This window comes from Trachinotus anak, unplaced genomic scaffold (assembly GCF_046630095.1).
Source record: "Trachinotus anak isolate AG129_WGS33_773 ecotype Australia unplaced genomic scaffold, CSIRO_AGI_Tana_v1 ptg000021l, whole genome shotgun sequence".
Lineage (NCBI taxonomy): Eukaryota > Metazoa > Chordata > Actinopteri > Carangiformes > Carangidae > Trachinotus > Trachinotus anak.
The window spans coordinates 4,647,753-4,673,802 of NW_027273872.1; the positions used below are offsets into that span (position 1 = coordinate 4,647,753).

General features: G+C 38.5%; 1 protein-coding gene and 1 pseudogene across 1 annotated transcript in view; both read left to right on the top strand.

The window, feature by feature from the left end:
* The window catches only part of LOC139606117 (ecto-NOX disulfide-thiol exchanger 2-like), a 124,382-nt pseudogene extending 116,329 nt beyond the window's left edge, over positions 1-8,053 (top strand).
* The window catches only part of LOC139605651 (uncharacterized), a 36,569-nt gene continuing 15,567 nt past the window's right edge, over positions 5,049-26,050 (top strand). The window contains exons 1-3 of the mRNA XM_071457315.1: positions 5,049-5,247; positions 7,819-8,011; positions 19,416-19,516. Coding sequence (XP_071313416.1) covers positions 19,463-19,516 — 54 coding nt within the window. The 5' untranslated portion in view covers positions 5,049-5,247; positions 7,819-8,011; positions 19,416-19,462. The remainder of the gene's footprint in view (positions 5,248-7,818; positions 8,012-19,415; positions 19,517-26,050) is intronic.

Genomic DNA, 26,050 nt, shown 5'->3' on the forward strand with positions numbered 1-26,050 from the left:
TTCATTTTTGTGACATCATCACAGTGTAAAGTCTGAAATGTGCCCATATGCATTAGTGCTGGAGCAAACCTGGAAGCTAGAAAACTTGTTTTTTTTGCTCATGCAACATGCAAACTATCTGAGTCTGCTGTCCAAGCTCCCAATTCCTGCATTAGCTGACAGTGTGCACGTGTGAAACATGTCCACATTGTAGTCTGGATAGAAGTGTGCACTGTGTGGCTGCTTTTCTTACGTACCTCTTCTATACTTATTGCCTGGCTTGCTGTGTGTAATGTGCACCTGGCCAAAAATAGTCCAGCTGATTTACCATGGTTCCCAAATTATTTTGCATGATTATAGAGATTTCTCATCAACATTACTTTGGGGATTTCTTTCTTGACAGGTCTCAGGATCAGCAGATGAGCTTCACAGTAGTTTGTATTTGAAATCAGGCTTAAATCTCACATCTGTTATCATAAAATCCTGTGGTTGATCTGTGGTTGCTTTGCTTTCATACCACAGAAGAACTGGGTTTGACTGACAGCTTTCACACCACCCTAAATAAACCAAACAAAATGTGCAAATGTGCAAGTCTGTGAACTGCATAAAACAGCTGAATGCTCTGTTACTGAGCTTGATTCAGAGATGGAAAATGTATTTTCTTAAAACACCATAACATAACAGAAATATAGCAATTTCATTCCAGGTGTTAATACAAAGGACAACACATGTTCAGTCCCAAAGCCCAAACTTTACCTGTTCAATCAATAAACAAACCAAAAAATGTTAATTTGACTCTTTGCCAAACAAAGTGACACCAAAGTTAAACCTCATTCCAGATTTTCTGGATGAGATAACAGTGGTGACATTGAAACCCAGGGGTTTGGTTTCTGTCAATTTCCCACTTTCCTCTGTGCAGACTTCTATGGAAAGCCTGATCTGTCTGTGATTAGTAACATCAGTAACATCATTGATGCTGTGGACCGATGTCAACGAAGGATGAACCTCTTTCGGGTCAGAAGAGTTTGAATTTCCTGCTGGGGATTACGTAACGCAATTATTTCTGTAATATAAAGAGGATTCAAGTATAATGTTTCATGGTATAGTCATATAAAAATCTTCCTCGGGTAACCTTTTAGTATGCTTTTATTGGTCTCTCACAGTGGATTCCTCTGCCACAGACCATGTCATTATAAGGTGGGAAAAGATGTGGAACTAAATGGGCTACAAATGTCAAGAAGAAGCACTTTGAGAAGTGGAAACTATAGATGCAATTTCCTTTAAGTTCTCCTGTAATGTTATTTATATCCAGTTTTCCTTCCTGTACTGTGGCTTAGATGTAGAGTAATTTTCAAGCACTCATTTTCATTCATTTGATGGCCATGTTACAGTGCTATATCATGCACACACTCACTTATTGAGAGAGGAGACTCATTATAACCTCTTAAGTTTCAGCCATATAATTGCCTTTAGAATATATTTTCATAAGGTTTTTTTTCTGGCTTTTTCCACTCTTGGTTCCAGCTGTTGTACCGTTTCATCAATAGCTAGAAACCAGAAAAGACAATATTTTCTGAAGATTTCTAAGTCCTCTCTTGAAGAGACAATGATTAATTAAGTTAAGATGTTTTTTTTTTCAAGTAGATATGACCCACTGACATAACCTCTTTTTTTTTTTTTACCAACAGGATGCTGCTCCCTTTTTGCTTTCTGCTGAGAGCCAAGTTTGCCAAGATTGTGGTTGATTTAATTCATGGGAAGCAAAATAGAAATGGTGCCACAGCCTATAGTGGGTCTTTGAAGATAGATTATCTATCCTAGATAAATACAGAAGAAAGACAAAGAGTGTTGCCATCTTGGAAAGCAATGCAAAGCAAACCCATCCCACTCAGCTGGACTGACACTGGAAAACAGACTAAATCTATGTAGATTTACTCAGTATAATAAAAAGGTACAGACAATCAAAAATGTGGAGAGGTTGTTCAATTTCAATGTGCTTCGATTTGTCAAATGTAATCCTGTTTTACCAAATTTGCAACGTACAGGCTGTGATTTGCAACATGATCATTTCTATTTGCTCTATTTCTCAAAATTTCCAACACTGCATTTGCGGCCCATGCACAAGGATGTAAAAGCTCTGGATCTGTGAGACGGTCATTTGTTAAATTTGACTCTGCCACCGTACATAAAGCAAAGTTAAGTAAAAGTAAACTTTATTGTACTAGAGGGGAAATTCGTTTGTCTTGTGTGCTACAGTCTATTGCTTTACATTAAACATGAAAAAATCATAGAAACATAAGAAGTATTTGACACAATGCTGGACAGTTGTTTCCCATAAAAATAGCTGAGAAATATAAAGGAGACATTTAACCATACTGTGTCTTCTTTCTATTTTCTGACATTCTAGTACAGTTAGAAAATATTCTTGAATCTTGCTTGCATGGATCTGCGTTGTCTTGTAAGCCCACCCAGGCTTCGGGTGGATTTCCTGGAGATAAACTTATGCTGCATAAGGTTGAAACTACAGCTCAACCTTCAATTGAAATAACTGCTCTTCTCTTTTCTTTCCTTATTCTTGTTTGACAGACTTTCTGCCTCCAGCCACGGGGGAATGCCCTCCGGGGTTTAAGACGGTAGTCGTCGGTGGTCTGGCTGAAAACGCCACCGTGCAGCTGATCATGTGAGTGTGGAGATATTGCTGCCGTCAGAGGGAGCAAGAGGAACTTCTGCCATATCGGATTTGCTGAGGAGTTCACTGTGGACAAGGCTCTGGTAAAGTGTCTTAACTTTAAAACCAGTGTGAGCTCTCATCCACATTTTCCCAGATAGAGGCCTGTTATCAGCCATCTGTCTCTCATGTTGTTTGTTGTGTTTTGACCAGATCCTGCCTGCCCCAACAAACTTCCAAACATAGGTGTTTTAGGCGCACATTGGTTTACACTGGGCTTAAAGGTCAGAGGATAACGGCTTTCTCTCTTTCTCACTTGACAATATTGAATGTGTTGAGACCACATGTATTGTCAGTCCGCCGCGATCAGAACACCCGATTCTCCCTCCGTTCACCCCAGGTGGAGGAAGAATGATGAGCTGTTAACCTTTACTCTGATGGAAATGAAGGGGCTGATATCTATCACTCAGCACTACAATTCTCCGTCCTCACACATTCACCAGGGACCATTTGACAGATGGATAAATAGATAGAGGGATTGATGGAGGGAAAGTTTACTGCACTTCATACAGATGGTTTGGAGGTGAATGACACTGGATGTATAGCTGAGGACTCGAGAGAGTCATGCAGGTCAGGAAGAATTTATGCATCTTTTAAAGTATATGAACTTTCTACATTTGTGCTTATGTGAGACTTATTGACCACGACACTTGGCAGTTACATTAGCCTAATGAGTAGAATAACATCACTTTGAACATGTGCAGTTCCAGTTTTATATATATTCTACAGTCATAATAAATGTTTGTATTCTGCATATGGTGCATAAATCCTGAGTTAATTTAATTTAATTTATTTAACAGGTTTATGCACCATTTATTGGGCTCGGTCAATGATACCACACCTGCTATTTACACAACACATCTCTCACTCACACACACACACTCACACTGGTGGCACTTTGGGGTTCAGTATGTTGCCCAAGGACATTTTGACACACAGACTGGAGGAGCTGGGGATCAACCACCAACCCTCTGATTAGTGGACGATCTCCTGAGCCACAGCGTCCCCCTGTCAAATGTTAATATTAGAATATTAGAATTTCTCCGTTAATCAGTTATCAAATTAGCTACAGGACCTACAGTTTCACCTGATTTCATCAGTTTTCTGTGGTCACACCACTCAAACCATGAATTTTCTCACATTTAAAATCCTTCAGCCTGTGCGATGCTGCTTTATCTGCTCCTTTACAGAAGAGAGGTCTCTCTGCTCGTCGTGCGACTTCAGCTTATGATTTTTTTATTTTATCTCCACCCAGCAGCTTCTCCTGCACACATGCCTTAAATGTCCCTGTGTGAATTGCCAGCCATATATTCCCTCTTCACAAAGCTCATTTAAAACACCAGCCACCGCAATAATGCCCTCTGCATTATTTAACGTGTGTGTGCACCTGGGTGTGTGTCTGTGTGTTGGTTCATCTACCTGTTCCCTACAGTAAGACTGGAAATGTAAGTCCATATGTTAGCCATATGACAGACTTGTGTGGCTTTCTCATAAATACTACTTTCTGTTCACTGTGGCCTCCTCTCTCAGAACACACACACACACACCCACACAAACACACATTCACACGCAGACACACATTACAACAGAATAAAACCCTAAAACTCAGACTCATAGTTTTTCTTCTGCTTGCACTGACATCCACACTTGTCTCCTTTTTCCTCTGATGGGAGTGTGTGTTTGAGTGTGTTTGTGGGGACGGCTGCCCCAGGGCTTTCTGAGCTCGTTTAGACCAATCAATTAACAAAACAAGAGCGACTGCACTTCACGCCCACAAACAGGCAGCGCAATGAGCTTAGAGTGTCAGGTGGGAGGTGTTGGGGTGATCCAGGGCTACCACTGTAATTAGTGTCTCACACTGTTGTACGTACAAAGTAAAAGGCTCGAGTGACATACTCAGCTTTTGTCTGTCTAAGTGTCTGTCTATACACCTGGAGTGTAGCTGCAGTAACAGGACACATGGTGAGAACAAAGAGGCCGTGTAGATCAGAGTGTTCCTTCCCTTCTGGAGGAAAATGAGGACAAGTTGATCACTTTAACCTTGTCAGATACTCGTGTTTGTGTCTGTGTGTGTGTATGTTTTGTCTTCTTATCTGGGTATATCTGCCTATTCTGTCTGTGGTTATCGCTGTCTCTCTACTACTAATCAGAGTGGGTGTTTATATTTTGCTCTCATCCATCAGTAGAATGTCTCTACCTTCCATTTGCTCTGTTTTCTCTCTGTCTCTGCTCCCTATATCTCCCCCTCACCTCACCTTTCTCTTAATTTGTCTCACCAGAAATCTCTTCCTTCCTCTCCTCAGGTTATCATATCCTTTTATGCTTTTATGCTCCAGACAAAAAAGACACTGGCTGACTCCACGTGGACTTCGCGCAGGCCAGAGACGACCTCTACAAGCGGGAGTGTCTGCAGCGCACGTCGGCTTGGGAGGAGAGGTGCCGGTGCAAGATGGAGGAGGATCGCCTGCGGCCACCCTCCCCTCCTCCCATCATCCACTACTCTGAGCACGAGTACAGCGAGCTGCGAGACAAGATCAAAGGTTGGTAGACAAACATGAAATATGCATAGATGCCAAGTGTACTTGTGCATACAGTATGCGTTCAGGGTGGCCAACTGGAAGAACACATGAAAAAGCTTTGATCAGTTTAAGTTTAGTATGTTCTGATAATAAATTAATCTCTATATTCATTTTCTAATGAATGCTCTGTCCATATTATGTGAGAATATAGTGAAAAGTGCCCATCACAGTTTACTAGACTTCAAAGTGCTTGAGTTAAATGAACAAAGCAACATTTTCTGTTGAGTAAAAATGTAACCTGTTGCAGAACATTCAAATATGGAATAATTAATATATATAAACTGATTCTAAATTAATTTAGAGCAAACAGCTGCAATAATCTAAACAGACTTGACATTTCATTCAGTGTTCCTTAGAGTCTGCAGACTTTGTACTACAACGTAAAATATTAAAATGTTCAGTGTGGTTGAGCAAAGGTCAATGTTCAGAGCAAATTTAAGGAGAGCACAGGTGGAAGGGGCTTCTGGGATGTGAGAATATCTTGTTGAGCCTTGTGGATCCTAATGCAATCAGACATCTGTGGCAGGAGATTCCCTGTTGATGCCTGGTGACATCCCTGTCCCTAGCCTTCCCACTTTACTCTAACGTCAAAGCTACAAAGGCGCTGGACCTGAAGCAGCTTAACAGCTACACTGGATCTGGAATCTTGGTCATTTTTTTGGAAGATAGATGTCTGATGTTTTACTTTAAATTTATCTGCAAATTCACAACCACCATTGTCATCTATTTCAGATGATCTGTCTCATTTAAAATGGATGGAAACGCCCAAAAAGTAAAAGCAGGACAGGACAAAATTAACTGAGAAAAAACAGTGAATGATTTCACAAAAAATAAATAAATAAAAAAATTTGCCTAAATGTTGTACTTAGTGCACTTGCAAAATAGTATAATTCTATCTGGTGAAATTATTATATTCTGAATAATTTCCTGCAAATTAAATGACTGTGCCATCCGTTCCTCGCTATAAGAGCTCTGACTTATAGATAAAGAGGAAAATACAAAGAAACAAACCAACAAGAAGTTTAGTTATGGAGTATTTGTTTCTGATAAAGCAAGGTAATACATTCTTATATCTGAATTTGTGTATTAATATTCAGGTAATATCTCAGGTAAAGACCCATTAAATGAGAATCTGAGTCTCTCTAGCCTCTGGCCATCATCAGTGATCGAACACCACTAATATTCCTCCAGATTGACTATTAATAATGCTGCTGCAGGGGGGGCATGTATGATGAGACCTGAGACTGCCTATAAACAAACAGGAACACCTCAGGGATTCATGAGCCAACACCTTGATTCAATATCTGTAGCTGTGATAGCTCATCATTCATACCCGCCATCTGATGGACCCCACTGTGTGTTTGTGTGTGTGTGTGTGGTTTGGATCGACAGAGAGAAATTGAGAGCATCTGCAGAACTTGGTTCAAATAAATCTAAACCTCCCCAGCTGCTCAATCTGTAAAGACGCTAAGTAACGTTTATGTGTGTATAGATGATGCATGTGCAGCACTCTGTGTACGTGTGAGTCTGACGGAGTGTGTTTTGCACTGACGCCTGTGTGTGGGAGCGTATTCTCTCCAATGCTTCTCTAACTTGTAAGCAGCACGGCGGTGGACGGGACAACCGCAGCGGAATAACAACAATAGAATCAATAAAGTCCCTTGACATCATCTGATTATTCACCAGACAAAGCAGGAGTACAGCTGAACAAACAGCGGCTGTACAACACGGCGCTCACCTTTACTGCAGGAGGGCTGTGTACCTGAAACTGTCCTGCTCTCTTATGTTCAGCATATAGATATAATCTTAAACTCTCTTAAACTATTCTGTTCTTTTCCACCCAAGATGACAGTAACTTCTTGAAGTTATTTTCATCTCATCATCTTCATGCCCTCATTCTCTCTTCCCAGAAGCTCGTGCACATGACCTGCAGGCGACCCAGCAATTAATCAGAAAAGATGTTGCTAAACCAGCGAGTATTAACAATAAAATAATGCATTCATTAAATTTAATTTCAGCTTTATATAAATATAGAGCTGAAAGTTGAAATGTTTTGTTTTTTTCTTTTGTGAAACTCTGTAATTATGCGTACATAGAGAAACATTCTCTCCATTTGAACTTGTTACCTCCTGCATTTTTCCCTGATCAACAAATAATGAGTAAATTTTGCAGTGGCAGCTTTTCCTTGCTCCTGTTGACCCTGTCTCTTTCTTTCTGTCCCCTTTTGGCGAGACAGAACTTAAGTTGGCAGAGGCTGTTCTGTTATTGTACTTCTGTGGTATCGATTTTGGCTTCATTTCTCTGTCTCCTGTCCTCTCTTTTTACTTTCTTCCTATCTCAGTGAAATGATTGAGAGTTTGTAAAGGCAGCACTTTTTATATCCTCTCTTATGTAGACGCCTTCTTCTTCACACTACTTCTGCCCAGATGACAGTTAATACACTGAGGGGATTTTTTTTTTATCTTGCCATGCTCATATAGACCCTGACTCATGCTCTCTCCACCTCCTCTCCTCCCTGTTTCCCAATGACAGCAAGTTTCCTAAGCTCCTGACCTGGCTGGAACAAGGTGAAGTTAACCACAGGAACACCAATAACTTCTACTCCATGGTCCAGTCCTCCAACAGCCACATCTGCCGGCTGATGAGCGAGAAGGGTCAGCACAAGAAGGGCAGAGAAGGGGCCAAAGACAAGTTCAAGACCGCCATACCACCATACTGGCTCAGTGTGAGTCCTGTCTGCTCAGTCACACTGTGCCTGTATGTGTAGTTTCAGAACGGCATTACCTGGGTTAGTAGCTTAATGTTAGATAATTGTAAAAATAACCGATAACACTGCAATAATATACCTTTGTAGAACATGTAATAATATTACTAATAACACTTCTAATCAGTGAAAGCTTCTTTGCAAAAAGCACAATAAGTTGTGTTGCTGTGTTAATGAAACACCTTTTGAAACAAGGTTATGAAGAGCTTTGCAGAGCATAAATGCAATGCTGTTAAATTACAAAAGGCATAATGAAAACAGACACATATATTTTAGGAATAGTAAAGATATTGTATGAACGAAAAATCATTTAAAAGAGATTTATATATATATATATATATATATAATATACACCATGACATGGCTTTTGAATATAAGGGTTTTTTAAGATTAAAGCCCCTGTAACACATACTGAATTTTTAGTTAAATCAATCTAAAACTCACAGGTAACTTGTGAAGGGGGAAAGAATTGGTACAAAATGTTTAAAAAAATGTTTTAAATTGGTTATCAGCTTCACAGCTGTATTCATTCATCAGCAGGAGACCTTATTACTGATTACAGCAGTTATAATAGATGAGTTGATGGATTCAAAAAAAAAAAAAGGGCAAATACTTTTATTTTAAGGTCATGAAAACACAAAAAGAATCTCTTGGGTCCTCTCTCCCTCAACAGATATAGATACAATTATTGCATAACTCTTGCACCATAACACTAAAACACAGATCAAAATAAAGAATCACTGGAATTACTGGGGACATGCTTGACATTAATGAACAAGAATTTGAAATTAGATTTTAGCAGGCTGAGTCATGTGGGGATAAAATAAAAGGGTCTTTGATTTCAACTAAAGCAGCTGTTATGCCTTGCTCGACATGTGGCACGTGTGTCATGAAAGCTTTGACATCCATGTTTGCCAAACTTTAAGTCAGCTACACTTAAATTATTGTATTAGAGTCCAACATAAACACAAAATAAATACATTCAGAAATCTTTTCAAAAGGGAGGTATATTCCATTTCCTCTGTGATTTTCAGTAATGATTAATCCTGCTGTATCCGCAGACACCCAAACTCTTTGGATCCAGAAATGTTGCTACTTTTTTTCCCTACTTGACCCACAACGAAGGCTTGACCAAAATCTTACAAGGCTCTGAGTTGGCAAATTGGGCCTTAACATAGAAAATTGGCTCAGGCCCCTCGCCACCAGTCAGGGAAATAGGATATTACCAGAGTATTTACAGGTTAAGGAGCATGTGGGCTCTCTTGGTCACACATACATGCACTCAGTAAACAATTTATCCTATGTCACAGCCCCCGGAGAATCGCACTCCTTCCTACAGAATTTACCATTCAGTTAGTGCTATACTTGGGTAACAGGTGCAATCGACCACGCTATGCTGCAGTAATTCCCTTGACACTCTGCAGTCTGCTGTTCTATCACAGGTCACCGCTCTATACACAGCATATCAAATGCTCAAATATCCAGTGAGAAATACCATGACATAAATAAGCTCTAACCCACACTTTTCACACATACACTTAGCAACACACACAAGTCTCGCCCTGTCTCCCTTTCCATTTTCTTTCTTTCTCACACACAGAGAGAAAGCACTTTACATTCATCATAAAAATAATCAGATTTGTTGCAAGTGTCAAACGTTCCTGGAGCCACTTTTTAAAAGCTTACTGTTAGACAAAAATAAACTTCAAGCAGATGCTGTCCTTGTGTTGGCTGGTGTAAGATGGATTATTTTTAATTCAACCACACACGGAAGACTTGTGCCACATCTGCAGTGCTACATCTCGTGCTGCTCTAACCATTACAAAGGCACTGCCTGTTTACGACCACTAGAAGTAAAATTTAACCTTTAATTATCACAAGCTTGTTATTGATAAAGCCTGGTTTTTGACTTCTGCACAAGTGTCCACACGTCAGATTTGTTCAACAATTAAAACAGGTCTGCTTAAAAATTAGATGGAGATTAAAAACCATCTTCCTACATGGCCAGCTAGCTACTTAGCTAACATGAAAAACAGCGACAGAAAAATGAGACAAGGTCATAATACATCCTCTGAGCAGCGCCACTTCCTCAAGGCAGATTGGAGGCCACAGTGAGTCGCAATCTGAAAGTCATAAGACAGGCCTAGGCTAGCTGGTTAGCATGCTAACTTCAGTAGAAGAAAAGATGTGATAGAGAAGCATTAACATGGCCATTGCTTTCCACCCCCAGAGAAAGCTCTTGGTGAGTAAAGAAATGAAATTTGATGCTGAACTCGCAACATCAGTAAACAGCTGTTCATGCTAACGCTGGGTATGTAGCCATAGAAAAACTCACAAATAGCTCCTTTAAGGCACAATAATTACATTATCAAAAATGTAATTACAACATGAGCAAAAATTGCTGAACCTTAGAGGTAAAAGTGCTGTAATTAAAGACAATTACATTTGGATTTACCAAAAGGAAGACGTACATGTATGGGGCTTATTTGGAAAGGCATTTAAAAGACGTATTACTGTTCAGTAAGAACAAATCTTTGGAGATACAAGGTAAGTTTACATTTTATCTCTTCATTCAGATTCTTTACCTTTCTATAAGTTCTCCTTTACCATTTATTTATCTGACATCTTGATGTCATCTCAATGTGTAAGAAATGTATGACATGAAAAAGAGACAACAAACTGTGAATAGTTCAGTTGAATGGCAGGAAACAAGAGTGAGGATGTGTCCCCTGAGATCAGGGTGTCACCGTGCTGCTCTGTTTGATGCCTACTTACAGTATAAGCTTGCCTGTATTGATACCTACTCATGTTGTATCGGCTTCAAACAGGGCAGGTTAAAGTGAGTCACAACCTCCTGTGACTTTCTTATTTCTCTTTGCTTTTATCTCATATGTCTTTATTTGTCTCTGTCAGTCACCCAGACTCATTCGGGTCGTTGTGTCTTTCTCTCTCATTAAAGGCCATCCACATCGAACACAATAATCCATACAAACACTTATTTCTATTCATGAGTTTGTCTTCCGCCCACCGTAGTTCCACCCATGCAAATGTCAACACTGAGATTGGTCTCCCATGAGGCGGTTTTACACAGCACACCTGTGAACAAAAGACACATCCATATTTACAAGGCTCTGCTTTTGTCACAGCTTCAGCCTGCCATCCAAGGACACATTATTATAGGCATTCACTCTTCTGTCACCTTGAATAGAATTAGATTTATTGAAAAGCCCCAGAGATTGCCCCATTCTAGTTGGTGTCCCCATTGTCTCCCAGACATGCAGGCAGAGGAGGGTCTTGCTTGTGGCTCCCGGTCTTGCTTGTGCACCACCGTTTTCTCCATGTGCTTGTGTCTTTTTACCAAGGTAGCAGTAGTAATAGTTTGCATTTCTGAAGCATTAATCCACTTTTGAAAGTATATGAAGGCCAGAATTATTGGTGATCATTCTGAAATTAATATACAGTCATACATTCCATTTGTTTTGAATTTTTTCTCAATGTACATAGCAAAACTGACTTTTTGGTCACTTTTCTCTCATTGTCTGTTAAACAGGAGAAGGAATGCTACAGTTTTCCTTCTGCTAATGAACACTGCTCAGGAAACGTGTAGAAATATTTCTTCATTTCTAATATGGACATTCAGTCACAATCTTTTTTTGCTTTTCTGGACACTTTCTGTGTGTAGTGCAACACCATGAATACCTTTGAGAAGAGACTGTCTAAAAGTGTGCTCCATCATCTCGGTATTTAAGTGATTATTGTGACTCTCCACTCGCTAGGACAGCGGGCTTTTCTGCTTTCGAGTGCAGCCATTCAGAGCAGCTAAAAACTGTTAACTGGTCAGGGAATACAAGACCTTATGGATGTGTGCTTTTTAGCAGAGAGAATGAAAAACCTGACCAGGAGTGTTGCTACTAGCATGGGCTGTGTCTTGGCCCTAACCACAGCTAGTTTCTGACATGTCTTGCTAAGCATGACTGCCTTCCATCAAAAACATAGGCGAGATCTCCTGGGTGCTTCACACTCACCAGAGATAGTTTCACCTCTCAGTGCTTCCAGAAAGGAAGAGGAAAAAGCCAAGTTAAAGCATCATCTTCCTCTGTTGCCTGAGTTTTCCTGCTATCTGTCTACTTTGGAGGAGAAAGTGCTCTGTTCTGGGTTTGGCCTGCACACCCACCTTTGGCTAAACCCTGGACCAAAGCAGTAACAGTACAAATATATGAAGAATCTGCAATTTGTTGCAGCTGGATTTTTGTTGTTTCTGCCAACGTTTCGGCCCACTTCAAGTCCTCAAATTAAATTATTTTAATTGATGCCAGAATGTTTTCTGGCCTCTTACAGCTAACTGCTGTCTTTCTAAAGTAGTTTTGTCAGTTCTGATTTATAAAATGGACAATTTTCCAGAGCAAATCCCCCTGTGTTCTGCTGCTATACTTACTAATTCATTTGCTGTGGATTAGTTCCAGGCTTTGTACAGAGTGAAAAAATATGAGATTCTGATTTCTACTCACCAGCTGATTGATCTGTCCTTTCACATAAAAATATCATATAGGATTTCTAAGATTAAAGTACTTTAAACATTAAATATTGGTTTATATTGCTTCTTCTCTCTTCAGACCCTGCTTAGGTCAAATTTCAGCTTGCACAGACATTCTCATGCTGTAAAAACATATAAAAATATATCAAGTTAATACTGGACATACAGTAGCCTTACATAAATTCTACCAATGCCAAATCTGGACTTTTATATTTTATGTATTTTTATGGGATATCAGTGATTAAGCCTCACAGCAGAGCAGAGAAAATGAAACGCTTTGTCAAAACATATACTTAAATATACCGTGCAGATAGAGCACCAACCTAGGAACACACATTTTGATATTTCTAATAATGTTTCTACATTAATGCTTAACAGTGCAAACTTATTTTTGGATACATTTTCCGCTATATTACACCACTGTATCTAAGGGTGCAGGTATCAATGCCTCATCCAAATGTGGTGATTGCCAATGGTGGGAGACACAAAGCAGTGGATTGTGTTCTGTAAAACTGGAGTACTCTGAGAATAAATGAATTATTAATACCAACTCCTAATAGGCACGCACGCACTTATAGACATACATTTTCCCAAGTCTGAACTGTACTGTCCAATATATGAGCTTCAATCATAACATAAAAACAGACACTGTGGAGGGAAATTGCAATATCAATACAACATAATCTAGCCCAGAGCTGATGCCGTCTTAACCCCCGAATATATCAAGAGTAGAAAGGATGCAGCATGTGATGGTGACAAGATACATCAAGCTCTACAGCCAGCTTCTTGTTTTATAATGTTATTGCACTGAATGATAGAGGGAATCTATACAGATGAAGTGCTGAGTTCACTGTCTTCAGCCCCCAAGTCACCCTGCTGGTCTCTTAAGAGAGGGAAAGAAGGCAGCCAGTCAGCAAATAAAACATGAAAGAGTCTATCTTGGCATCCTATAAAGGCTCAGATATTTATGATTGTAAATTAATGCCTAGTCCAGTGGCCTGGACAGCCATCACAGAGGTCTATATTGGCATTTGTTACATGTAAGTATATTAAAGACTGATAACACAATGACTTAAAATTAGTCAGCTGCCAAATAGCAACGAAAACAAACAGTTCTCACTGCTCTGTTGGTAGGGTTTCTTGAGGACTTTGAACCGAAAACTGTGTAAATAACAAATAACAGTATGATTTGCATAATAATTGAAGCAAGTGAAATAATAAGAAATCAACTGACTGTAGGTACATTTATTTATTTATTTACAGTCAAAGATATTTAACTCTGTCAACTGTGTTTGTGTCTAAAATTTCTGTCCTCATGCTTTGTGATATGATTTGACTTTCTCGTCTAAGTTGCATTTGTCTCCTGTGTTTTCTCCTGTCTCTCTTCTGTAAGCCACACTTCGATGAACCAAATCTGACAAAAGTGCATTTTACCAAATAACAATTGAAGTGGGATGTTTGTTTCTTTCCTTGTATATGACAAACAATATCAAACACACACTCATATGTACAATAAAAGCCTGATAAAATTAGAATCTGATTTCTCAGCCATATCACTCAGTCATACCAAGGATGTTGCTTCTTTGATTACAGTTGTTTTCCTTCGCCTCAGAAAAGACAATTGGCACAATTTTTTTGTTTTTGTTTTTTTTTTTTTTTGTTTTTCTGTTTTGACTCAATCTACCATCTGCTAAAATAAATATAAGCTTTGATATTACTTACACTGGAAGAAAAACATCTAAAATCCATATTGCCAATTTTATGCCAGGCAGCAGTCTCTCTTCACACCACAGAAAAATACCTCTAAATCTGCTGAAAATCTGGACTCAGTTACCCAAAATAACACGTAGCCTATGCTAATAATGGTTACACTATATAATAACTCATTTTATTTTATTATTTCATTATTTCACACACTTAAAACAACTATATCCCTGAGTATGGTGTATCTGAAAAACTATTTCATGAGTCCAGCAGCCATATTTTTGGCTCTTGTCACACTTTCTAAGCAATGGAGAATTTCTCACGGGACGTACCATTGCAAACAATTTCATGGGAAAACAACCATCTCTATATCGCCAGTGACTGAATCCCTTTAAGACAGTGGTTCTCCCCCTGCTGAGGCATAGAGCTACTGCAGGAGGTGCAAAAATAAACTCACAAGAGTTTGCTGATGCTGTTGTGCTGACCTTTATTTAACTAAAACTTGGATTCTTTTTTATTAGTTGCTTCCCCTATCATTGTTAATGATTGATAATAATTGTGGGTTGGTAGTGGTGGGGCGTGAACTTTTTTCAGCTTCTGAAGGGGAACATGCCAGAAATAGTTTGAGAACCACTGTTTTAAGATAATAAGTGCTGTGTAGAAATCTGTTAGACAGAGTATTAATTATTGGTGGGTGCAGGGTAGTAGGTGACAAGAAGTTTTCTAGTTTTAGTGTGTCAATACAAGGCATGGAAAAGAAGCCTAGAACCAAACCACTGTGAATCATATTGGTAACATTTTTCCTTGCACTAAAGCCTCAGTCTTCATTAAATTATCTAATGTCATTGAATTTTGAAGAAACCAAAGAATCCCACATTATATTGTGGTGATAAAATGTGGTCAGGTTCGTGTGTTAAGTTTAGAAATGCATGTGTTGTCTCAATATTTGACAAAGGTCTGAAATATATATTGTACATACTGTAGAGGCACAGATCTTTTGTCTGCAGCTGGCGTCAGTGTTTCACTCCTCTCCTACTTCCCTCTTTCCTTCTCTTTCGTTTGTCCATCCATATATCTGTACATGTCTTCCTCACCACAGCTGAACAGATTGTGTCTGTATTCCACGCTGCTTCCAAACAAATGGCATGGGACCATTTCTCCAAAGCTCAACGCAAGAGGCTGGACATGCAGCATAAGCACGTTGAGCTTTGTATTTTTATTTTCCAGTAAGATTACGTCATCATTTTTATAACTGCATGTACAGGAATGTACATAGCTTTGAGTAGTGGTGATCAATACTTTTTGGTATTTTGAAATGTTTTTAACCTTTTTGCAATGATGTCAAAAAGGTAAACAGTGTATATAGCTTTTTTCAAAGTATACTTTGTGCTGGTTAAGTACAAATAATAAGAGCAAGTGGCCTAAAATTGAAGGACGAAGTTCAACCTACTGGGAGCTGTTTCCCTAATGCAACTGAAATGTTCAGTTAAAATTGCATGGTTTCAGAGTGCCAAATGCTAGCAAAAAAGAAGGGAATATGATATTCGTGTGAGCACTTTGTCCATGCAAGTGTCTCAATTTTTTTCTGACTCATAAAAACTGGAAAACATAAAAGCTTCAGAAGTTGAGCTTTTACTTTTTCTTTTTTTTTTTTTTAACACAGTTTCTAATTTTAGTAATCCTATTTACACCCAGTATTAATATGCAGTCTGGATGTCGAGATGTATTGTATAGATGTGAATGCATGCAAGACATATTGGGTTCAGAATGCTATCATCATGCAGGCATAATCAAAATAATGAGAATTATGTTAACACATGTAAATGGAAAGGTTAATGATAACGTCTCATCCAGATCAGATATATGGGTTCAAGTGGCAGGTTCATAACATGTGTAAATGTGGTCCTGAGGTTGTGATCTTTTGAATGAGGTTTTGCAGGTTATTTTGATGCATCTCTGCTGCTCTAAACTGCTTCATCATTCACTGCTTCTGGCCATACATGGACAAACAAAGTAAAATACTTGTTTTCATATTTTGCCTGGGCAGGAAATTGAGGTTATTCATCTTATTATTTTTGAAGAAACTGACAGGGCTTTGTTTTGTTTTTTTTTTTCATTTTATTTACTGTCAGACCGATGCCACGTTAATTATGATGAAGGCTTGTGGTTAATGTAGTCTGTGTTGTGGATCTGATTGGCAAAGTTTTGATCTGCAGAGAGTCTGTTAATGCCTGAGTGTAGAGACAGTTGAATTAGAAGTGCAATCAACAATATTTCACACACAGACACACACATATTCATGCACTCACACAAACACTGTGTATAATGTTGTATACCCACGCACAGGAAACGCACATCACTGCAAATCAAGCTTTGTCACAGGATGTCGCTGAAACATTTTCCCTGTTGAATGTCAATGAGGCCCTATTCTTTGTGAATATTCATGTACAGTATCAAAAGAGAATAGCGTTCATTCTGCGCCATCCCCTGCAGACCTATGAAAATGCTAATAACTTTCCAGAAATAGATCTAGGCAAGCATTCAGAACTGCTGCTGGGAGCTGTCCACATTAGAGTCTTGATACATTAATCACACTTTACACTTTAACCTATGAATATTGATTTGCTGTTAGGCGGAGCACCATGCCTCTACATATTGCTATTAACTCCCTGGTGTAATGGCAGTAGCCTTTGTATCAGAGGTTGTAGTACACATGGTGGCTGTATGTTCACACCCCAAAAAGCCTTGTGTAAGTGTTAATAAGCTCCTGAATGATTCTCAGTGCCTCAGTCAGACTGGGGCTTTTTTCCATCATGGTATTTGTTGATTATGAGACAAACTAATTTAAATGAGCAATTTGTAAGTTTTGCTATTGCTAGCCAGCGTTAGCATTTAGAGCTATTTACTATCCAATCCAGAATAAGTTCCGAGTTCAGTAATAAACGTCATTCCTTTTCTCACCAAAAGCTGTCTCCAGTTAGCATGCTACTGAAGTTAGCATGCTAACCAGCTAGCCTCAGCCAAGTCAGACTGTCTTGTCACTTTCTGCCCAGTCCGCCCTGGAAAAAGAGCTCTGCTCAGAGGCTGTATTATAACCTCAACCTCTTTTCTTGTAAATGCAATGGTGGCTTAAGCTCTTTCCAAGACTGCTAAGTAAACAGCTGTTAATGCTAACATGGCTATGTGGCAATAGCAAAATTTACAAATAGCTACTTTAAATGCAGTACATTTAAGGCACTTTTTCCAAAGACTGAAAAAGCAAAGAGTATGCATCATAACTGTTTGAAGAGTTTCAAATTCTTTACCAATATCACCTGCACTGACCATCCCTACAGACAATATTAGTCTGCTGTTCAGTCCATCGCTTTGGACCTGACTCAAATATCTCAACAACTATTGGATCATTTGCCATGAAACTTAGTGCACATTCATTTCCTTCAAAATATCAGAATGTTATTAGCATTCGCATTAGCGTCCTTGTGAGGATGTTAGGATGATGACTTTAGCATTTAGTTCAAAGCAGCTAAATAAAACTGAAAACATGACAGCATCAGTTGTTTTGGCAAATCCCCACAAAATGATATCTATAAAACAGATGATAAAAGATTCATTTGTCCAGCAATGGTTTGTCACTGTTTTGGAAGGCACAGACAAACCATTTCGTCCAATCGAAACTCAGCAATGGATAGAAAATGTGATTTTCTGATCTGTATATTTGCAATATTATAAATGTTGCACATATATTTATTTCAAATGGATGATCTTATTTTGAATAAAACAACATTTGGTGTAAGACTTGATGAAAACCAATATTTTACAATTATTAGTGTAAAGGCTTCTGCTGCAGAGGAAATCATCTGCACAGGCCCAGTGTCACATCTCTTCTTGCTCCCACTGAGGTGAAACCTGTTATGTCTCTTAAGGGACACCAGTTTTTCCTCCCCTTGGACATGGCACAAGAAATTGAAGTGGACAAATTGAACAGTGGATGATTGAGGAAAACAAATGTTGAAATGCAGCCACCAAAGCGACTGCAGAACATGCAGTCCTTCTGTGTTGTTGTTCTTTTGTTTGGTTGTCTGAATTATGATGTATTTTTCAGTCAATGTAAGTCCAGTATGTAACAGTCAGATGTAAGAAAGGTTGGGTTTTTATCATGTTTTATTCACGGCGACTACCTTGAAACATTCTATGATGGCATAAAGGGTGTTCTCTGTGTTACCACCAAGCAAGTTTGATTCATGATGGAAAGCAGCAATTGCACTTACCTTTTGCTGTAGCTTTGTGTTTTGTGTCTGAAAAGGTTAAAACAAACAGAGAATTTTGAATCAGACAAATATTTGGACCTTGGGCTTGAAGATTAGTAAATGCCAGTGAGCTACTAAAAAGCATCTTTTGTATAGTTTCATATATCTAGACACTAATGTGTCACCATAAAACCATCCTCCTCAGTGGAATTCATTTAGAAAGTGCTAGATCTTTCTAGATCGGAGTTGTAAAGTGAAAAGACATGAGTGAGTAACAGAAATGTAAACTTTGATATGTTGATTATCTTTACCAAGATCTTCAGAATACTTGGCATTGCTTTACTTTAATTTCTTAAAATGTTTATTAATGTATGCATCAACAACTACAACTGCTCCTATAAGCACTCATAACTGTAATAATATGAAAAATATGTTTTCAAATATCTGGAAATGTCCTACTGTACATACAGCTACATAATAGTGTGTCATAAACCATTTTTAATGCTTGTATTTAAATGTTAAATAAGGGGGGCTTGAATTATAAACTGAATATTTTTAATAGTAGACTTGCTTTTTTGGCCTTGTAGTATACATCATAATATCCTCAAAATACAAAAAGTGTACACACTTGACTGGTGATGACGAGGTAGTCTGTCTGGAGGAGAGATATAAAAACAATTCTGCATGTCAAGCAGCAGTTATCCCTGCAGGTGTCCATATTCTTTATTCCTTGGTAGCTGAAGTTTGTGGGTGACACGCCGCCCTGTTGTCACTTCCCATTTCTGACAAAAACAGCATAAGAATGTGTGTGTGTGCGTATCTGAAATGCACAGTGTAGATATTTAATTTATTGTTTGCCTTGTGTATTTCATCCGATTAGAAACATGCACAACGACCAGCTGATGGGCATCAGAGGAGGAGGTGGAGATGTGGACGTGGAGGACTCCTCCACAGCCAACAGCAAAGACTCTCAGGACTCAGGTAAAGATACTCAGGCTGACACTCATACTGTACTGTGCATGTGCTGCACATGAGTATTTTGGTAATAGGTAGTTAGGAGGTGTGTCTATTCTGTGAAGCCTAAAAAAACACATTTCACTAAAGACATTTTATAACCAAAGTGGCAGCAATGATACATCTTTCAGTGTTTTTGAGTGAGACAGTATTTTGTGTTAACAAGCTAATAACAGTGCACTGGTAGACATCAATCATCCTGCAACTGCAGGAGACTGCTCCCAATTTTACAATCTGAAAACCTCACAAATAGCAAGCTGAGCTGTGATCAGAGTCCTCGCAACGCCATCACCATATTTTCCTCTTTTTATCACCCCTAACACTGTCATTTATGTGATTGTGCACTGAATTAGTGACCATCAACACCACACTCAAATCCAGCAATTTTAGTTTGCATGTTTTTAAAACGTCAAAACACAATTAGAGGCAGTTTAGAAAGGGCTTTAGCTTTTAATAAACACTGTTGAACACTGATTTTTTTTCTGTTTGTTTTTTTTGTTTGTTTTTTTGAATTGAAAATGTTAAAATGACTTCTTCACGACTGTTGTATCTAAAATCAAGTGTTGTTGTGTTCATAGCAGGTGTAGGCACAGTGCTTGATTCCCCTCTCTGGAGGAGAATGTAGGAACTCATGAAGTCGCAGTAGCAGTCGTTATATAGAAAGTATGGTCAATCAAATTGGCTGCACAAAAATTGTATTACAACTGTTTGTCACAAAGGAGCCCCTGGGAAGCACCAAAAAAATCATTGAATCCTAAAACACACACACACACACACACACATACACACACACACACAACCTCTGAAAAGAGCCTGTAATCTAATATTAGAAAAAGGTAACACAATACAAGATAAATAAGATGTGCCAAACAGGAAATAGAGCTAATCTTCTGAGCTGTGTTTTCTAAAGCAAAGTCATGCCCTTTAGGCTTCATATTGGGAGAGAATATGTGATTATTACTCCATTGAATCTCTGAACTGATGAATCTGATATGCAACCAAAAAAAAAAAAAATTAAAGAACTGTAAAATTAAACAGGGAATAACGCAAGTTTTGCTGATGCTTGCTCTGATAAAAAAATATGGGGTGTACTTTGTGGAATTTGATACATTTGATAAATTATGCAGCTGGGTTTGCAGAACACAATATACACAGAAAACTCAAGTTATGGGCGAGGGTTTTCTGTCACAACACACAGATTAATGAGAGAATAAACTGTCCTTCCCCTAGTGTGTCTGTATGTGTGTGCATGTATACAGGTGGGTACATGTGTTTCTTACTGTTGATAACACTCCTCACTGGGGAAATTCAGGGGAGATTGGACAGAATCAGACCAAATTGTTGGTTTTCCCTGGGCAGCAAGTTAATAAGACTTGATAATCAGTAGTAACCTCGCCCCTTCTACGCCTCACTGAACTCCGCTGGGAGAAAACAAACAAACACACAAACACACACACACATATACCGGGTCTCCATATCCATCTTAATGTGTATCTTCCAAATGTGTGTTTGAAATACACTGCTCTGACATTTTAATGTGATTCAGATGTTAATTGTAGGTTGTGAAATTGGACACAGTTTAGGATATTGGTACCATCTAGATCATCTTCCATACAGTCTGCTGTGTAATTGGCACCATTCTAAATATTCTGAAATGTTAGACATCTTATTACTGGGTGTCTTTCTGATTTGACTGACAGTCATTGTAACAGCAGGCTCACATTGAAAATAATTTGATTCATAATAGAAAACGTGAATGATGTGGTTACATCCCTCTCTACGCCATCTGAAGGAATCAGCTATATTGTTTTGCATTGTATTTTATGATGAACTTTATTGCAGTGCTGTATGGTATGAGTCATATTCACACAACCTTTCTCAGATTGGTTTTATTACGTTCTAGTCCAAATTGCCCTAAAAATAAAGCAGCTTTAGGTTCATGAAATATGCATTAATAAATGCAAACTGTGCATCTTCACTGATTTCATTCACACCCTGAAAAACCCAAAAGTGGTCTGCTGATTTAAGGGCTCTGTGAAAACAGAAAACACAAATGAAAAAACACAGCACAAAAACAAAAGGAGAGGAAGCCTCAGTACCTAAAAAGTTGTGTGAAATGTAAAAACAGTGGGAGTGGTGGCAAGAAAAGGATGTTAAAAAATGTTCCTAATGTTGTCAGTGGTGTAAAAGAGGGAAACATAGTGTACCATGGAAGAATAAAAAGAAGTTTAAGACTTTATAGTCATAATATAATTAAAAATAAGTGTAGCATATGTGCTACAAACCTTGTTTCCTCAAAATTACAATGATTTAATATTAAATTGATTTTCAGTGAAAAACATAATCACAGAGTTAAGTTTCTCTTTGAGCAAATGGCGCACTACTTGTATGTACTGCACCGGAGTCACAGGGAGGTGGTCGGGGTGGATGGCGAGCATACAGAACACTCCTGTCTGTTGTTGGCAGCAAAAGTTCTTTGGTCACAAGTTTAGGAAAAGATTTTTGTGATGTGTTAAATATGTTACTTGATTACATTTCCTTTTTACATTGTAGAAAATATATTCCAGTCGGCATTTACACATCCCTTTAAAACAGATTTGCTGCTGTAGTTTTGCTGTTGTTCTATATAAACATCATTTCTAGCACACAGGGTGTCACAAGTGGGTGGGAGGGCACTGCCAAGCCATTAAATGAACCAGGAAGACTCTGTGATCACAAAACAACTGATTTGATTCGAGCAGCAGCTGGTGACCTCAGACTGTAGCCAATGCAATAATTTTGATTGCAGCTGTAGCTCTTGACACAAGCCTGTTCACAAGAACACAGATGCATGATGGTCTATCTGTTTACTCCTGAGGGGTCTGAGGCTTTGCAAAGAGTCTTTTAACACAGTGTCTCAGAGTCAGTAGTTCATTTAACTTCCACTCAGTTGTTAAACAATTAACTGAAGCAGGCATGATTATTAATAGGTCGTAGCCAGATGGGGGTAACGTGCTGTGTGAAAATTATTGAGGGTAAATTCTTCTAATTTAACCATTTGATTCATAATCCACAGAATGTATCACATATCCTGCACACACAGTATGAGCCAAACACTTGCCCACTGTAGTTTAGTATTTCAGAGTTGGCACCATATTTAAAGCCTCTGTTTGAGAGTGTACTGAAAAATCAGATTTTGGGCATTTATTAATATATTACCAGTGGATTTCAGATCAGAAATCAATAAATGGGCTACGTTCTGCTTTCATTCGCACTGAGGTCAGAGTGAATTAAATTTCTTCAGGAAAGTGAACAGAAAAAAAAAGAATGGGAAAAAGAAGAATCCTATTGAAGTCAAAAGCCTATTTAGAGATAAAAAGCACTTTTGCCATTTTTCAAAAGGGATTGTATTTCAGTGCCTGCATGGGAACATAATTTCTTAAAGGCTCTCATACTCTGCATTTGGCTCAGAAATGTAGAAAGGAGGAGAATGATTCTTTGTCTAAAAGTCTCTTGGGGGGTTCTCTACACTGTTATTGAGATTAAGCAAAATTAATTTTACGGCAGTGCATGAAATATTTCACGGTACTTTTGATGCTTCTGTGCGAGGTAAAGAAGAAAAAGGAAGACTGCTGATAAATTGAGTTACAGCTAGAAGTCTGTGGACATCTGTGTATAATGTGGTGTTCAGCAGTGGATAACTGTTGAAACTTTCACCTGTTTACAAAATTCAATCTAAAATGCGACAGATTTCTGGCATTATATATTTGAATTTGCACTGGCTAGGTTCAGTTTTCCGTAAAACACAGACCTACTGCTGTTCCAACAGCAACAAGGCAAGAACCACTCAGTCAGGAGAGAGGACAACACACGCTCACAGCAGCTCAGCTTCCCACAGCAGGCTCAGCAAGGCATGCAAAAGGTGTAATACAGACACCTGCTCAAGTTAGACTGATATTAGATCGGGATATGGCCTTTGTTTTAAATGTTTCATTGTTTCATCTCGTTTTATGTTTTGGATTTTGTTACTTCTTCTTATTGCATTGTTTTTACTATGAATCACTTTTTGGAAAGGTGCTATACAAATAAGATTATTGTTGTTATTATTATAGACATGCAAAGCAACTGTAGCTGATGTTGATATTACTCTGAAGATGGACTGGATTGGAAATTAAAGCAAGTGTGTCCTTCAATTCAAGTTTAGGCCACTAAACCAATAGCTTGAGGCAGTTTTCACACATACAGACACACACCTTAACTGTGTAGCATTGCACCTTAGTCCTTATTCCAGACAGCAAATACCACTTGTTTCATTTCACCACTTGCAGTGTTTCCTGTCCCTTGACTATCACAGTGTCACACGAGTCTAAAACAAGTTATTATGCATTGGAAACAAATGAAATTATCCTACCTGAAACTCTCAAATTAAAAAAAAGCCTCATTTACATCATGCTGGGGGGACTTTAACAGGGCATGAAAAAAATCTGAATCATGAATTTTTATTGCCATCCAAGCAGCCTTCCTATACTGTAAATAATATTGTGAATTCATAGGACATGAAGGGATTTTCTTTCTTTTTTGTATCAATCAAGCAGCATTGGCTTACTACAGTTGACAGTAGTCTGTGATTCAGTATAAGATAAGATCAGTCTGAACTTCACTGATCTGAGAAATTACAAATCATCTCCAAGGTTGTGACATTGCAGAATTACCTGAATGTAAAGACACAAGGTGAGGAATCAGTGTATATCCAGCATTGGCACATTTGTAAGTGCACCATGAAATTACAGCTGAAGTAGACAGGTCGCTATTATAAAACCAATAAATGACCTCTTGAACTTTTCTGTTAAGCAAATAGAATGGTTTTACAGTCTCTGCCACTGAGCCCTTTGCAAAGGGAAAGTCTAAATGAGATTAGCCTGAAAATTTCAAGATGGGGATTGGAAGAAAATGTTCTCTTGGAAGAAAAATTCAAGATTTGTTAAATTGGATCTCAGAGTTGTCAGGGGTTTAGGTTGTGGTCATGCTAAGGTCAGAATTCAAGTTATATAGTCAAAAAAAGGCATGTGAAAGCCAGTGAAACTTATTACAATGCGGTTCCCCCTCAGTATTTCTGTTCATTTGCTGTGTCTCAAATTGGATACTCCAGTCAGTACACTCACATGTAGAAGCTACGTTTTTTCAACAGGGTAGTGTTGCCCCAAATCAAACACTGCCACTGTGCACCAACCTGCCGGCTGCTTTGCTCATTTGACTTCAAAATGAACATTTACTTTCCTGCATGTGCTCTCTGTTTCAAGCGACATGGAAACTAAGCCGCCATTGGCACAGACGACGCGTCCTCCTCCCTCGGTTGTCATTTTCACAAGTTTTAAAATACGTTGGTGGTTGCTTCCTCTCCACTACAAAGCCCAAGATAGTGACCATTGAGGGTGAGAAGTGTCCCTTGTTTTGCACTCAGTGCAGTTCAGGTTTTAAAGCAAGTTTAAACCCACATTGACCCACTGTCTTCAGATGGTGGAATTAATGGTGGTGTGAATTGAAGCTGAGTTAATCAGTTGATTAATCAGTAATTTTTCAAGCAGATTATCTGCAATTTTTCAAACAGTTTTGCTGCTTTATATCTTTTAAAATGATACAATTAAAAGCTTGTGAACTGTTGCTTTTCTTTGTCATATTGTATTTTAATACACTGAATATCTTTAGACTTTAGAATTTCATTATTCTGACAAAACAAGGCATCCAAATATTTCCGGCTCCTTTATTTGTTTTTTTCTTTATTTTATTTTATTATTTTTTTACACAAAATAATGAATTGATTAACAGAAAAAATAAATGTCAAGTTAATCAATGATGAAAAATTGTTACTTGAAGCCCTTGTGTTAATGCATGCTTCATTGTGCCTCCGCAGTTTCTGTTTCCTTCAGCTGTCATTTTATACACTGTAGTTCCGCCATAAAGTCCACACATTCATGCTCTAACTCCCACAGTACTGACATATGCACCCCATGCTTTATAGTTATATTTATGCTTTAGAATCATGTAATTTCAAGCTGAGATCTGTTATGTTGCTTGTGGTTATATTTGCCTTTATAATGCAGTGTGGTGAGATATTTGGCTGCAGATGCTTCACGCATTCTGCTAAGCTGCGAAGTCGTCATTCTCCTGCTTTCCTTCACTGGATCATATATTTACATTCACATTTAGTCACATGATCCATCCATAACATTGTCAGTTTCTTTAAGGAAGTTTGCACCTTTAATACTGAATTCTTTGCAGCATTTATTAACAGCAACACTTAACACTTGTGGTACAGACACTTCCAATGTGAACCAACGGTTGGCAGCTGAAGGTATGTGTTTGCAGAGGGGCCAGGATGTAGATCAGTTTGCTATTATTTGATCGAACAGTAGTGTTTAGAGTGAAATAAGAAAAAAGCAATAAGTCATTGTGTCCTGGGAACCTGCATTGAGAACCACATCTTCAGGCCATGTTTAATAGAATATTACCCTCGGGAACATT